This window comes from Martes martes, assembly GCF_963455335.1.
Source record: "Martes martes genome assembly, chromosome: 8".
Lineage (NCBI taxonomy): Eukaryota > Metazoa > Chordata > Mammalia > Carnivora > Mustelidae > Martes > Martes martes.
The window spans coordinates 104,895,692-104,911,272 of record NC_137895.1 but is presented as its reverse complement, the minus strand read 5'-3'; the positions used below and the strand labels follow the sequence as shown (position 1 = coordinate 104,911,272).

The 15,581-nt window shown below is 46.2% G+C and overlaps 1 protein-coding gene across 5 annotated transcripts in view; it reads left to right on the top strand.

Annotated features, from left to right (window-relative positions):
- The window catches only part of SLC6A13 (solute carrier family 6 member 13), a 32,889-nt gene that overhangs the window by 5,950 nt on the left and 11,358 nt on the right, over window positions 1–15,581 (top strand). For 4 of the 5 annotated variants that reach the window (XM_080811745.1, XM_080811743.1, XM_080811744.1 and 1 more), the window contains 5 exons: window positions 4,960–5,094; window positions 8,138–8,278; window positions 11,749–11,833; window positions 12,472–12,604; window positions 13,520–13,654. In XM_080811745.1, the coding sequence (XP_080667871.1) occupies window positions 4,960–5,094; window positions 8,138–8,278; window positions 11,749–11,833; window positions 12,472–12,604; window positions 13,520–13,654 (629 nt within the window). The remainder of the gene's footprint in view (window positions 1–4,959; window positions 5,095–8,137; window positions 8,279–11,748; window positions 11,834–12,471; window positions 12,605–13,519; window positions 13,655–15,581) is intronic. The other variant, XM_080811746.1, reaches the window with a different exon arrangement.

The following is a 15,581-nucleotide window of genomic DNA, read 5'->3' as shown; positions in this document are numbered from 1 at the left end:
AAATGATTACCACAATCAGGTTATTTGACACTTCCATTTCCTCCCGTAATTATCTTTTCTTGGTGATAACACTTAAGATCTAGTCTCTTAACAGCTTTCAAATATATGATATGATGTTATTCACTATAGGCACACTGCTGTGTACATTAGATTGCCAGAGCTTATTCATTTTATAGGTGCAAGTTTATCTCCTCATTTCTCCCATCCCTGAACCTCTGGCAATCACGGTTCTACCCTTTAATTCCACAGATTGGGCCTTTTTATTTTTATTTTTTTTAAAGTTTGTTTGTTTGTTTGTTTTAGTAATCTCCTCACCCAACGTGGGGCTTGAACTCACAACTCTGAGATCACAAATCATGAGCTTTTCCAACTGAGTCAGCCAGGTGTCCCCAAATTTGGCCTTTTCAGGTCTGCATATAACTGAGAACATACAGGTTTTGATGGAGTCCTGAACTCATGGTGGCTGAGGCCTCTGGTGCCCTGGTCTGTGGTTACTGGTTTGGGACTGGGACATGAGCAAAGGGACCCTGGATGATGACAAAGCTGGGATGTGAAGTCCAGAAGGGACCTGACATCACTCCTCTACTCCTCGCTTTGCTAATGAGAAACATAAAGGAGAAAGGACACTTGCTTAGGTTCCCCAGGAAGTTAGAGGCCAAAGCCAGAGGAGAGCCAAGTTCTCCTGCCATCCGGCCAGCAGGTGGGGAATGCTGCAGCCCTTGAACGTATCGTTTCTTATTCTCTCCCTGCAAACAATGTCCTCGAGGTCCATCTACCTTATCTCAACAGGCAGGATTTCCTTCTTTTCATGTCTTGATATTTAAAGTGCATTTCTTTTAAGCAACATATAGCAGAGTCTTGCTAGTTTTTGTTTTGAAGCCCCTCTGACAATCTCTGTCTTTTATTTGGAATGTTTAGATTATTTACATTTAAAGCAATTATTAGTTAAGTTTATCCCATTAAGTTTAAATAAATTATCTTACTATTTGTTTTCTTTTTTTTTTAAGATTTTATTTATTTCTTTGAGAGAGAGAGAGAGGTCACAAGTAGGCAGAGAGGCAGGTAGAGAGAGAGGGGGAAGCAGGCTCCCCACTGAGCAGAGAGCCCTATGCGGGCCTCAATCCTAGGACACTGAGATCATGACCTGAGCCAAAGGCAGAGACCCAACCCACTGAGCCACCCAGGTGCCCTACTATTTGTTTTCTATTGTCCTATCAGTTCTTTGTTCCCCTTTTCCTATCTTTCTGCTTTCTTTTGAATTAATTGGTTATTTTTTTATTATTTCATTGTTGGCTTTCTTCCTTTGATGGCTTATTAGCCACAAGTCTTTGTTATGTTAGTTGAATGATGGTTTTATTTTATTTTTTGAAAAGACTTTATTTATTTGTGAGAGAGAGAGAGAGAGAGAGAACGAACAGGGGGAGGGGCAGATGCAGAGGGAGAACTAGGCTCCCTGCTCAGCATGTGGGACTCGATCCTAGGACCCTGGGATCGTGACTTGAGCCTAAGGCAGACGTTTAACCAACTGAGCCACCCAGGCGCCCCTGAATGATTGTTTTAGGTTTTGTGGCATGCATCTTTTTTTTTTTTTTTTAAGATTTTTATTTATTTATTTAACAGAGAGATCACAAGTAGGCAGAGAGGCAGGCAGAGAGAGAGGAGGAAGCAGGCTCCTCAATGAGCAGGGAGCCTGATGCGGGGCTCGATCCCAGAACCCTGAGATCATGACCTGAGCCGAAGGCAGAGGCTTTAAACCACTGAGCCACCCAGGTGCCCTTTTTTCTTTCTTTCTTTTTTTTTTTTTTTAAGATTTTATTTATTTTGTGGCATGCATCTTTAATTTATCACAGTTCACCTTCATGTGATATTCTATTGCTTTACATGCAAGAAACTTACAATAATATATCTTCATCTCTCTCCTCTTGACTTCTGTGCTCTTTGCTACACATTTTACTTTTTCATATGTTATAAACTCCACCTCATATTGTGTAACTGGTCAGTCATCTTTCAAAGAGATTTGGGCGATAAGAGAAAATTCTTAGATGTTTATCTATGTATGCAGTTACCGTTTCTAACATTCTTTGTTCCTTTGTGTAGCATCATATTCCCCTCTGCCTAAAGGTCTTTCTTTAACCTTTATTATCGTGCAGGTCTTCTAGGGATGGATTCTTTCAGGTTTTGCTTGTCTTAAGGAGCATTACTTCACTTTAGTTTTTGAACAGTATTTTTATTGGGAGTCTAGCTAAAAGTTTCTTTTTTCCTTCAGTACTTGAACTAATGTGCCCTCTTATTGCTGTCTTCTTGTTTGCATTGTTTTCAGTGAGAAATTTGAGGTCATCCTATCTTTGTTTCTCTGTACATATGTGTCTTTTTTTCTCTGACTAATTTTATTTTTTTAAAAGATTTTATTTATTTATTTGACAGAGATCACAAGTAGGCAGAGAGGCAGGCAGAGAGAGGAAGGTAATCAGGCTCCCTGCTGAGCAGAGAGCCCGATGTGGGGCTCGATCCCATGACCCTGGGATCATGACCTGAGCCGAAGGCAGAGGCTTTAACCCACTGAGACACCCAGGTGCCCCATAATTTTATTTTTATTTTTTAAAGATTTTATTTATGTATTTGTCAGAGAGAGAGAGAACACAAGTAGAGGAAGCAGCAGGCAGAAGGAGAAGTAGGCTCCCCACTGAGCAAGGAGCCCAATGTGGGACTCGATCCCAGAACCCTGGGATCATGACCTGAGCTGAAGGCAGATGCTTAACTGACTGAGCCACCCAGTTGTCCCTCTCTGGTTGCTGTTAAGATTTCCTCTTAAAAACTCTGAGTCACTGGTTTAAATAATTTGATTATGATGTGCCTTGTTATAGTGTTTTTTATGTTTCTTATCTTGAGGCTCATATAGCTTCTTGGATATGTGGATTTATAGTTTTCATCAAATTTGGAAAAATTTCACCCATTATTTCTTCAAATTTTTTTCTGACCCTCCCTCCCCATCTTTTGTCTCTTCAGGGACTCCAGTTGCTAGTATATCAGACTTTTTGAAATTGCTCCATAGCTCACTGACACTTTTTTTTTAACCTCTTTTTTGTTTTATTTTGAATAGTTTCTACTCTGTGGTTCAAGTTCACTAATCTTTTCTTCTGCTGTTAATCTGCCACTAATCCCATCCAATTTATTTTTCATCTCACACATTGTGGTTTTCATCTCTAATTTTTTTTTTTTTTTAAAGTAGGCTCCTTGCCCAACGTGGGGCTTCAACTCACAACCCTGAGACTGAGAGTCGCGTGCTCTACGGGCTGAACGAGCCAGTGCCCTAGTGGTTTTCATTTCTAGACATTTGACTTGGGTGTTTTCAGTATCTTTCACATCTCTGTCTAACATTTTGACTATATGGAACACAATTATAATAAGCATGCTAGTGTATTCTATTCATATCTGCTTATTTTAACATCAGCTTAAGTATGGGCTGGGTTCCATCAATTGATTTACCTGCTCATTATGAGTGATATTTTTCTACTTGTTTTCCTGGTAATTTTTACAAAATATTTTATTTATTTATTTGTGAGAGTGAGAGCAAGTGAGTGGGGGGAGGAGCAGAGGGAGAGGGACAAGCAGACTCTGTGCTGAGTGTGGAGCCCAACATGGGCTAAATCCCATGACCCTGAGATTATGACCTGAGCCAAAAATCAAGAGTTAGATGTTCAACCAATTGAGCCACCCAGGCTCCCCTTTCCTGATAATTTTTGATTGGACACCAAACCTGGCGATTTTTGCTTTATTGGTTGCTGAGTATTTTTATATTTCTATAAATGCTCTTTTTAAAAAAAGATTTTATTTATTTATTTGACAGAGAGAGACACAGTGAGAGAGAGGACACAAGCAGGGGGAGGGGGAGAGGGAGAAGCAGGTTTCCCACTGAGCAGGTAGCCCCATGTGGGGTTCAATCCCAGGACCCTGGGATCATGACTTGAGTGGAAGGCAGATGCTTAACGACTGAGCCACCCAGGCACCCCCTACAAATATTCTTTAGTTTGTTTGGAGCTAGCGAAGTTATTTGATACTTTTGGGGTTTGCTTCCAAGATTTGTTAGACAGAACCAGAGTTGTGTTCAATCTAGGGCTAATTATTCTCCATTTCAGTGGAAATGCCTTCTCTTTCCAATGCCTTGTGAATTCTGGGACTCTCCAGTCTGGCTGGTGCGAGTCAGCCCTTCTCCCAGCCCTTCTCCCAGCCCTGTGTGAGCGCCATTACTCTCCATCTTTTGAAACAGTTCTTTCCCTTACCTTGGGTAGTTCCCTCAGACATATGTACTTCTTTTTTATTGGATCAGACCTCAGTTGAAAGCTAGAAGTGGACACCCTGCAGGTATTTGGATCTCCCAGTTCTCTTTTCTCTTGGTACTCTGTGAACTCCTCTGTCTACCTTGGCAACAGACAGAGGTTTACAGTGGAGAAAATGCCAGCATTTCCAGCATCAGCACTCTTGTCTCAGCAGAAAGCCGAGCAGAAAGGATTGTGAAAACTGAAGCAGAAGGGATTACTAAAGGGAAATCTGATTTCAATCTGCTCAAAGTCTCTATCTAGCATTCAAAACAGTAATTTCCTTGAAAAGAATTATAGTCTGTGGGCTATGTTAATGTTCTGGGATGTCCATTATTCAATGAGCTCCTTGCTGTTGGCACAGTTATGGATAATTGAAGGCATAATTGATGTTTGATGGGGAGCAGACCCTGGTAGGTATAGATCGAAACTTTCAGAGTGAAAGAAAGGGCTGGTCAGGTAACTTGGTGACTCTTGATCTCTGCTATGGTTCCAGATATCCGGAGGAATATCCCCCACAGTTTTGCACATCCCGCACCCCTGGGGATTCTGACTGGCAGTGCGGGGTGGTAATGGGAGGAGATGAATGTGGACCACAAGGAGGCTAGTGCCAGGTAATGGAAAACCTGTTTCCAACCCACAGGTGCCTTTTTCATCCCCTACCTCATCTTCCTCTTTACCTGTGGCATTCCTGTCTTCCTCTTGGAGACAGCGCTGGGCCAGTACACTAGCCAGGGAGGCATCACAGCCTGGAGGAAGATTTGCCCCATCTTTGAGGGTGAGTAGCCTTGTGCCTGATTCCAGGATACCTGCATACATGGTTATAAACCTTATTTGGGATGACTGAGTGCTTTGGTAGCAGTGCTGGTTGACCTAATACTCTGTGTCTTTATGTTAAATCCTCCACTTGTGGGCCCAGTGCTGCACTGATCTATCAGAGAATGGAGTAGATGGGGCTGAGGATGGAGAAAAAGATTTCAGATTAAATAAGTAGAGTGCAAAGCTATTTTAGCTATATATTTTACAAATGTACAACAAATGATTTTGTATTGTTTCAAAATGTTTAATTAATTACAAGACATTTAAAAAGAGAATTTTATTTATATTTATATTTACTTATTTAAAAGATTTTATTTATTTATTTGACAGAGAGAGACACAGCGAGAGAGGGAACACAAGCAGGGGGAGTGGGAGAGGGAGGAGCAGGCTTCCCGCCGAGCAGGGAACTTGATGCAGGGCTCGATCTGAGGACCCTGGGGTCATGACCTGAGCTGAAGGCAGATGCTTAATGAATGAGCCACCCAGGAGGACCAAAAAGACAATTTTAAATGACAAAAAAACACCAGTAACAATTCTACTGTCTTGACAAAACAGCTATTTAAACTTTAGGGTGTTTTATTTCAATATTTCTCTCTACATAGGATTTTCTTTAAGTTTCTATTTTGAAATAATTATATATCAGAGAAAGTTGTCAAACTAGTAGAGAGAGGTCACATGTACCCTTCACCCAGTTTTCTCCAATGGTAATGTCTTACTTAACTATAAAAAAAATCATAACCTGGAAATTGATATTGGTACTATCCACAGACCTTATTCAAATATCCCGTTTTCCATGCACTCATTAGTGTGTATGTGTGTGTGTGTATAATTGTTATTTTTATCACATGTAGATTTATTTAACCATCACCACAATCAATATACAGACTGTCCCATTATCACAAAGGTCTCTGTCATGCTACTTCTTTGTAGTCACACCTGCCCCTTCTTGCCCCATCCCCAGCCCCTGGCAACCACCAATTTGTTCTCTATGATTCTGTCATTTTGAGAATGTTATATAAATGGAATTGTGCAGTCTTTACCTTTTGAGGTTAGCTTTTTTTATTCAGTACAGTTCCCTTGAGATCCATCCAGGTTCTTGTATAAAGAGTTCATTCTTCTTTATTGCTGAGTAGTATTCCATGGTATGGACATACCACAGTTCGTTTAACCATCACCCACCTTAAAACATTTGTGTTATTTCCAGTTTTAGGGATTTATTTCATTCATTCTTTCTCTCTGTATAGAGCTTACATATCTATTAATCCGGGATATACACAGTTTATGTCCCCACTTTCCAGTTAGTGTTATTTTCCATTTTCTTTCTCCTTCTTTCCCTCCCTCCCTCTCTCTCTCTCTCTTTCTTTCTCTTCCTTCCTTTCTTTTCCCTCCTTCCTTCCTATCACCCTCTCCCTCACTTCTTCCCTCCCTCCCTTCCTTCCTTTCATTTTTTCTTTTTTTTAGAGACAGAGGATGGGTGAGGGGCAGAGGGAGAGGGAAAGAGAATCTTTTGAGAATTTTGTTTTTTTAAAGATTTTATTTATTTACTTGACACAGAGAGAGGATCACAAGTAGGCAGAAAGGCTGGCAGAGAGAGAGGGGGAAGCAGGCTCCCTGCTAAGCAGAGAGCCTGATGCAGGGCTCAATCCCAGGACCCTGGGATCATGACCTGAGCTGAAGGCAGAGGCTCAACCCACTGAGCCACCCAGGCACCCCTGAAAGAGAGAATCTTCAACAGGCTCTACAACCAGTGTGGAGGCTGATGATTCGGGGGTCCATCTAATGACCCTGTCATGACTCTGAGATCATGACCTGAGCCAAAATCAAGAGTTGGGATGCTTAACCAACTGAGCCACCCAGGCACCCTTATTTTCCATTTTCTATATAACAATAATTTAATGATTGCATAAACTTCAATTGAGTGGATATATCATAATTTACTTAACAGTTCTCTGTTTTGGGCTTTTGGCTTATTTTCAATTACTTGTAAAGCTGTTATATTCTGCTGTCATGTGTATTTGTTAAGATAGTTTTCTCTCTCTTTTTTTTGGAATTATTTCATTGGGATAAATTTCCAGGATTAGGATCACTGGATCAAATGGACAATCAAGTTGATGTCTCTTGATCTGGCTTATTAAATTGCCCTATGCAAGTGTTATACTGATTTGCCATGTCATTATACGCGAGTAAGCACCTTTCCCCCGTATCTTTCACAACTCTGGGTATTTGAGGTTCCCCAACTTGTCTTCACATTGGAGTCACCTGGGGACCTTCAAAATATCCTGAGGCTTGTGCCCTGCCCCCAAAGATTGTGATTTAATTGGTCTTAGGTCTGGTCTGGGCTTTGAAATTTTTAAAAATATTCCCAGGTAATTCTAATATGTGGACAAATCTGGAAATCACTGAGTTACATCATTTGTAAAAAATTTCACTATGGCTATCTATGCACAATGGTACCTCACCATCATTTCCTTTGGCACACCCGCAAATATTAGGGCGGATCTAGTTGTATTTTTTCCCATGTGAATTGTCTATACGTGCACTTTTTTTTTTCAAGTAAGCTCTATGCCAAATGTCGGGCTTGAACTCACAAACCTGAGATCAGCAGTTGCATGCTCTATGGACTGAGCCAGCCAGGCACCCCTGTTCCTGCTCTTAACATGTATTTTTATATTTCAAAAAAACATCAACTTAATTCCAGGGAATATTTACTATTGAAATCTTCAAGTTAGCCTTAACATTTAAAAAATAACTTTAAATCAGTGAATTTTCAGAACTGATAAAGATGGAAGGACACAGGGAGCCAAGGTAGAGGGCAACGGAAGGCAGGGAGAAAAGCCCCTTGTCACCTGCCAGGGAGGCAGAGGAGAGAGCCGGATGCCTGGGCCCAGTGCTGTCTTAGGGCTCTGACAGTGGAGAGCAAACCCTCTCCTGGACGGGGATGGGGGGGCATGTGAGAACTCTCTCCACTGTCCCTAGCCCAATTCTGCAGTTTTCCCCTGCAGGCATTGGCTATGCCTCCCAGATGATTGTCGTCCTCCTGAACATCTACTACATCATTGTCCTGGCCTGGGCCCTCTTCTACCTCTTTAGCAGCTTCACCATCGACCTTCCCTGGGGAAGCTGCCACCACGAGTGGAATACAGGTAAGGTCACCCCTGGCGAGTCCCCTTCCTCTTGCCACTCAGCCACATAAACCAGGACTGGGATTATCCGTATATCCCCGGCACCCCATCCCCAACCTTAACTTGGGACATTCTAGATAATCCGCCAAGTAGGTCACAGAAATCTTGTATCAAATCAGCATGAGAATTCACCAGCATCACGGGCAAAATGTCACACACTAAAAAAAAAAAACGGTCTCTCACCTGTACTCAAATTTTAAAAAATTAGTGTATTCAATTCATAGATTATGAAGTCACAGATTATGCAAATAGACCTGATTTCTTTTTATGTAGTTTAGCCATTTATTTCTTGCAGTTTGAAGTCTGATCACTTCGGTATATGTATTGTTTGTCCGTTATCTTTGTTCCTCACGTCTTCTTTCTGGTACTATCTTGGGTCTTTCGATCTCACGGTCCATCTCAGTTTAACCAGGGAATAAGCTGTTTTGTGCGTCTTCCTTATGATTTATAAACATGCTTGATTTCTCCTGTGCTTGTAAGACTGCTTGTGACTCTCTTAGAAGACAACAGGAGCCACCCGTGGCCACAGGCCTACTGAGTCGACTTGGTAGAAAGTACAAAGATTGAAAATCCCTAGGGTAGTGCCGTCCAAGAGAACTTTCTGCGATGAGGAAAAGTTCTCCATACTCTCCAACATGGTAGCCGCCAGCTCCACGTGGCCGTGGAGAGCTTGACATGGGCCCAATGTGTGTGAGGACCTGAGTTTTTAAGTTTTTGTTTAATTTTAAGTAGCTTAAATGTAAGTAGCCCCATGGGGCTGGCGGCCAACCCAAGGACAGCACAGGTGGGGAGCTGTCCTGTCTGGACCCAATATCTCCACTTGCTCTCACGGCCCCAATATCCCTCAGTGCTCATCACGGGGGCCCGACCTGTGCCATGACTCCTTTTTTTGTTTTGTTTTGTTTTGTTTAGGTGAGGTATTCAGTTCCGACCTGGAGTCTGAGCCCTTTACTTGCCAAGGAGGCACACTTGGCAATGCTTAGCAAGGCCCCTCTGGCGCTCAGACCCTTATCCCTTTCCAGGCAGTTCTGGTGCTGATCTTCGCCACCTTTATTCCACCAGTTGGCAAGCGAAGAGTCCGATCTTGGAGGCTCCTCCCCCCACAGCCCTAGATTCCTTAGGTTCTTCTTTTTAAAAGATTTTTATTTTATTTTTTTATTTATTTGACAGAGAGAGAGAGAGACATCACGAGTAGGCAGAGAGGCAGGCAGAGAGAGAGGGGGAAGCAGGCTCCCTGCTGAGCAGAGCCTGATGCGGGGCTCCATCCAGGACCCTGAGATCATGACCTGAGCCAAAGGCAGAGGCTTTAACCCACTGAGCCACCCAGGCTCCCCACCTTAGGTCCTTCTTAAACATGCCTGGTGGTGCCTGCCCCAAGCCCTGACTCCACTGTGGCACTTACCTTACTTTCTGGTGCTGGCTACATCATAAGCACTCAAAAAAATATTTTGTTGGATGAGTCCAGTCTTAAAAATCGGTTCTATTCTAGTATTTTCTTTATTATTATTTCTTTCTTTCTTTCTTTCTTTCCTCCTCCCTTCTTTCCTTCCCCACTCCGTCCCTCCTTCATTCTATTTATCCTGAAATCACCCTTGACAACCAGCTTGTCAGATGTTGATTTGATCCAGATCTCAGGGGAGTTCCTTTTGTAGAAATGTTGCAAATTTCTGGTGGCCTAGGGCTTTTGCTTCAGGGTGTTGTGAGGCCTACAAACCTTGGGGTTGACTGGGGGATCTCTGAGACAATCTCAAGGCACATTCCATACCCGAGTCTTTTGCTTCTTGATATTTTTTACATTTCTCCTAGTGAGTCTGGTTTTACTCAGAGCCTAGCATCTTTTGTAGCAGAGGACATCCCATCCTGTCAAGATGAAACACCACTTTTCTGGGTGAGCCAAAGCTTCAAGGAGAGAAAGGGTTTCCATGGAAAGAAGACTCCATGGGCATTCATTCAACAGATATTTATTGAGTTCCTACCCTGTGCCAGGCTCTGTTCTAAGCACTGGGGTTATGATAAGGCACACAAAGGTCCCTGCCCTCATGGAGGTTTTGTCCTAATGGCGAGACACAGACCGTAAACAAAATTAAATGCCTAATATGTATTATGTTAGAAGAAGGGTTAGGGAGAAACATACAACGGGGAGGAGGAATTGGGAGTTTTAGGGGTGGGAGTTGTCATTTTCAATAGGGTCATCAGGGAAGGCCTTGCTGAGATGACACAGGAGTCTGAAGGAGGGGTGGTGGGGAGTCAGCTGCAGTGCAAAGGCCCTGAGGTGGCCTTGTGCCTATAGCATCCAGGGAACAGCAGGGTGTGGCTGGAGCAGGTATGGCTGGAGCAGGTCAGTGGGGACCCCCCAGGGGACAAGGTCAGAAGTAATGGTGGTAGATTGAAAAGGGCCTTGGAGACCATTATAGGGGTCATGTCTTCTTTCTCTGCATGGAGTGGGAAGCTCATTGGAGAGTTTTATGTCACTGAGATGTGACGTAGAGTTACTTACATTTTAACAAAATCATTCTGGCTGTTCTGTGGAGATTGCACGAGGGAGGCAAGGGTAGGAAGCAGAGGGCAGCGGAGGAGCCACAAAATGGTGGGGACCCACATCAGGGCACTGGTCATGGCTGTAATGAGAACGGTCTGATGGCAGGTGTTTTGAAGGTAAGGCATACGATTTGCTAAGCAGGATTCCAGCCTTCAGTTAGTCATTTACGAACTACGACAGGCCATTTCTAAGAAGATTTCCTTTCTTCATGTGTACAACGGGGAAAACTATCTGGTTTAACGTTTTCTAGGATTATTACGCTAACATAACATAAAAAAGAATGCAAGCCCCTCCCCCATCGTGAAACTCCAAGGTCATTTACAAATAATTAAGAGCCACTACTTACCGGGCGCTTTACACTCAGATTTTCATTTAGTCCCCCATCAGTCTCACAACTGGGTATCACTGTGTGCATTCTGGGATGGAGCGTAGTGACGTCAGAGAGCCACACAGCAAATAACCAGAGAGTCAGCATTCGAGCCAGAACTTTCTGACCTTGTATCTGAGCTCTTGGCCGCTCCACTACATGTCTTCCCTAGAAAGTGTTATTATCCTTCAGAGATTGTGCCTTCATACAAGGCAGTGACCTAGATATATTTGCAAACTTTGAAGAAGGCAGAAGCAGAGCTCCCTTCGTGATCCCATCTTATGATGCTTTAGTAAGAGTATGTCCCCAGACATTTAGAAACCTGCCCGTAAAGTCATGCGGGAGAAGGCGCAGTAAGCTTGTTGAAGTTATCTGTGTTTGAGGATGTTGTGTATGGACAACTTCAGCCCGGTTCCTTCCAGATCCCTTCCTTCCCATTGCCCTATAATTTCACACCCCTCTCTCTGGCCATGCCAAATAGTGAATGACCTTTCTCTTGCTTCCTTCCCTGGGACCCACGGGTAGAATACTGTGTAGAGTTCCAGAGGACCAATGGCTCCCTGAATGTGACCTCTGAGAATGCCACCTCTCCTGTCATCGAGTTCTGGGAGTAAGTGAGGCCCTCTCCCCATCCCAGTGTGGGCTGTGTGTTGGAAAAGAGGGCATAGGGATGAGCTCGTGTGGTGGTGGCCCTGTCACCTAAGTGGCTTCCCCTGCCCCCCCCTCCGCCCCCCGTTGGGCTTGTATTCGTGATTAATGCAGAATGGGTTTCAGAGATGAGAATTTTGCAACTTTTCTTAGGCCACACCTGTCTTCCCTCCCCCCATCCCCACCCCCATGTTAGATGGCACACATGCCTGTGTGTGGACACTCCTACTTCCCTCTGCCCTGCAGCTGCCTGTAGGCTGCCTCCTAGCCCCCCTCCCTCATATCCATGTTCACCTAGTGATTCCTAACACCAACACATCCCGAAACCCTGGTTGGGAAGATATGTGTTTGCACCTCCCTCTCTAGGTTAAATTGGTGCTCAGCCTCCCAGACCACACTTAACCTGGGAACAGTTTCTAGTTGTCTCCCTTGCTATCTATCCCCATCTCTGGGCAAAGGAGAGCCTTGTAGATCTGAGCGAAAAAGCTGACGAGCCTTTGGACGAGAGCCTGCAGGCATGACTCTGCTGCCTAAGACACGTGGGCCACAATACTGAGGCTGGGGGCAAAGGCGGAGCCCAGCCCAAACTTCTCTCCCCAGGAGGCGGGTCCTGAAGATCTCTGATGGCATCCATGACCTGGGGGCCCTGCGCTGGGAGCTGGCCCTGTGCCTCCTGCTCGCCTGGGTCATCTGCTACTTCTGCATCTGGAAGGGCGTCAAGTCCACGGGCAAGGTGTGTGCTGGAGAGCTCCTGGCCCTTCTCTTGTCCCAGGACTCCTTGCCCTCCCTGGCAGCCCAGTCACCCAGGAGCTCCCAGAGCTGTAACCTGGTCAGGGACGGGAGGGAATGAGCCCCTCAAGATTGTACGTGGCTCCCTTGATTCTGGGCCTCTCCTTGCTTCGCTCCTGTGCACTCTGGTATGTGGGGAAATGGAATGGAAAGGCGGGAGAGAGAGAGGCAGGAAGGACAGCTCCAAGGAACGTGATCTTGTAATTTGCTGCACATGGGGGCACGTTGCAAAATGAACACCCATCGTGGCTCCCTGATTTATTCAACCGTTCTTTGGAAAAAGAATCCCACTGAGACAATTCATCTCAAAATGATCCGCAACCCCCCGAGAACTTGGGGGTGGGCGCTCTCTGCCGTGGAGTGTATGAGGCATTGGAGGGCATTCTGAGTTCTTCTGGACTCTTGTCCTGGAGGCCTCTGACAAGGCTTCCTTCCTGATCTGGCTGCCCAGCTGCGCTAAGCATGTAAGCCCTGTGAGGACAGGGATCACGTGTTAGAGAGCTTTTGGTACCCGACAGCCCTTGCCAAAAATCTAAGCACCTTTGCTGGGAGCATGCCCGAGTTCATTCATTCACTTAACAGATATTTACAGGGTACGTGTCAGGGGGAGGTGGGTGCGTTAAGCTGGAGGGAGAGGGGGCTAGGGGAGGCTGTGGCTTTGGGCCGAGGGCAGATGGAGCCGGAACAGCTGCAGGGGTGAGAAGGAGGGGGCAGAGACAAACTGTCTTGACCTCCTCTGTGTGCTCAGAGCGAGGAGCTCCTGCCTCCTGCCTCTGCAGCCGGTCTTGGTCTTGGTGGGTCTTGGGGCCCCTCCTCCCAAACTCACGGGTTCCTTGTCTTTCATCTGCCCTCTGGTTAGGTGGTGTACTTCACAGCCACATTCCCTTACCTCATGCTGGTGGTCCTGTTAATTCGAGGGGTGACGTTGCCTGGGGCAGCCCGAGGAATTCAGTTTTACCTGTACCCCAACCTCACACGTCTGTGGGATCCCCAGGTAAGAAGCCACAGACAGGGGCCAGCCATCCCGTGGCTCTGGAGACATTTTCCCTGATCCTGGCCCAAACCCTGTGGTGGCGTATATGGTGGCATAGGGGGTCTCTGGTCACGTGTGAGCAGCTGTCTGTGGTCCCCAGCTTGGTTCGCAGCCGCCAGGGAGCCCAGGCCTCGTCCTCAGGCGCTCCAGCCTGTCCCCACTTTCCCACTTTTCCTCTTGGTGTTCTCAGCTCGATTTCTTACCCCTCCACCAGCCCTGCTGGTTTCCTCCCTCTGCCCACGTGGCCCATTCCAAGGTCCCCCAGTTCCCCAGCCCCTCCCACGGCCAGCTGGGTTGGTGTTGAGTTTCCATCAGTTGTCCACAGGCCCCTGCCTCCTCCCTCCTCTCGCCTTCCCTCCCGTCCTGTCTGCTTCAGCCAGCTTCTTTGTGGCCTGGCCCGGGGAGGGGGTGCTGCTGCTTGCTTCCTGGAGGGGTTTGGAAAGCAGGGCCTGAAAGAAAAGCTACCACCCCTGACAGATTTCTTATCTTCTCCTGTTTGGCAGCCATTTTGAAAAGGTGGCAAAGCCAGGAGGTGTCGAGGGCCAGAGGGGAGTGTGGGTAAGCTCCACCCCTGGGCTCCTAAAATGCATTGCCCAGCTACGAGCCCCGCCTATGTGCTGTGGCTTCCTGGCACCGAGGTCACCCTTTCTTTGGGTGCTAGAGGGGCTCTCTGTGTCTGGAAAGGGGCCCTGAGGAGACACAAGATGGGAGGCTCCCAGCATAGAAGAGACGAGAACAGTCAATGGCTTTGCACACGTTGCAAATGCTGAGGTCCCTGTTGGGCAGGATCTGGAACAGGGGTGGGGGTGGGATCCAGCAGCTGCATTTTTCTCACGGTTCCCAGCCACCCCAGCTGAGTTGAGTCCTGCCATCCTGAGTTCTGCCGGCGACCGGAAGTCACCAGGGCACTCGTCTTCCAAAGCTTCTCTCGGAGTCTGGCAGCCTGGCGTACCAGGTCCTGCTCATCGATCTGGGGGACTGTGGGCTTATCCTTCCCTCCCCCGTTTATTGGACACAGCGGAGGTGCGGCTTGCCTTTGCCTCATCTCCACGCGAGGCACATGGGCCGTAGTCCGGCTAGGGAGCAAAGCGTAGAACTGTGGTCGTTGAAGCTAAAAGGCCCCCAGAGATCAACCAGGGCAAACTCCTCATTGAACAGATGAGCAAACAAGGCCCAAGGTCACACAGCAAGTAAGGGGCTGGCCAAACAAAGTGTAATTTTATTCTGTGATTCGGAAGCCCTTTGACGTCTCTGGAACCGAAGTGTTGTGGGTCGTGGCAAGCAGGAGGTTGTGGGGACCAGCTTTGAAGGCCAGGGGTAGAGAGGCTGGCTTGGGTCTCGTGAGCAGGAGGGCTCCAGTGTTGTTCTGGAAGAGCAGAGGGATGAACCGGGGGCTAAGCTGCCGTCTGCCTTCGTCTGGGGTGTTGGGCTGGAAAGGAGAAGCCCGTGTTCAGGCAGGGAGACGGGCAGGGAGGCCGAAAGAGAAACGGAAAGGAGGGCTTTGGTATTTCTTGAACGGATTTTTGGCTTCGGTGATCAATGCCTCATTTGTTCTAATCAGCTGTTTATAGTCGACAGTGACTGAGCCCTAACTATGTCCCTATCGTCATTACGTGCAGTGTCACAGCTAACCCTCTCGGCAGGTCAGTGAGCTGACCCCATTTTATAAGAGAGGGAGGCCTAGAGAGCTTAATGCATTTTTCATCCTCACATTTGCAGCTGGAACCCGGGTCTGAATGACGACAAATCCCATATGCTTTATGATCTCTTGAGGGCAAAGTCCTCATCTGCTCAGCTTTGTTTTTCTCAAAGCTCATTCGGTCAGCAAAAAGTTTACTCAACATCTATTTATTATGCGACAGGTTTGTTCCAGCAAACGCAAAGGAGG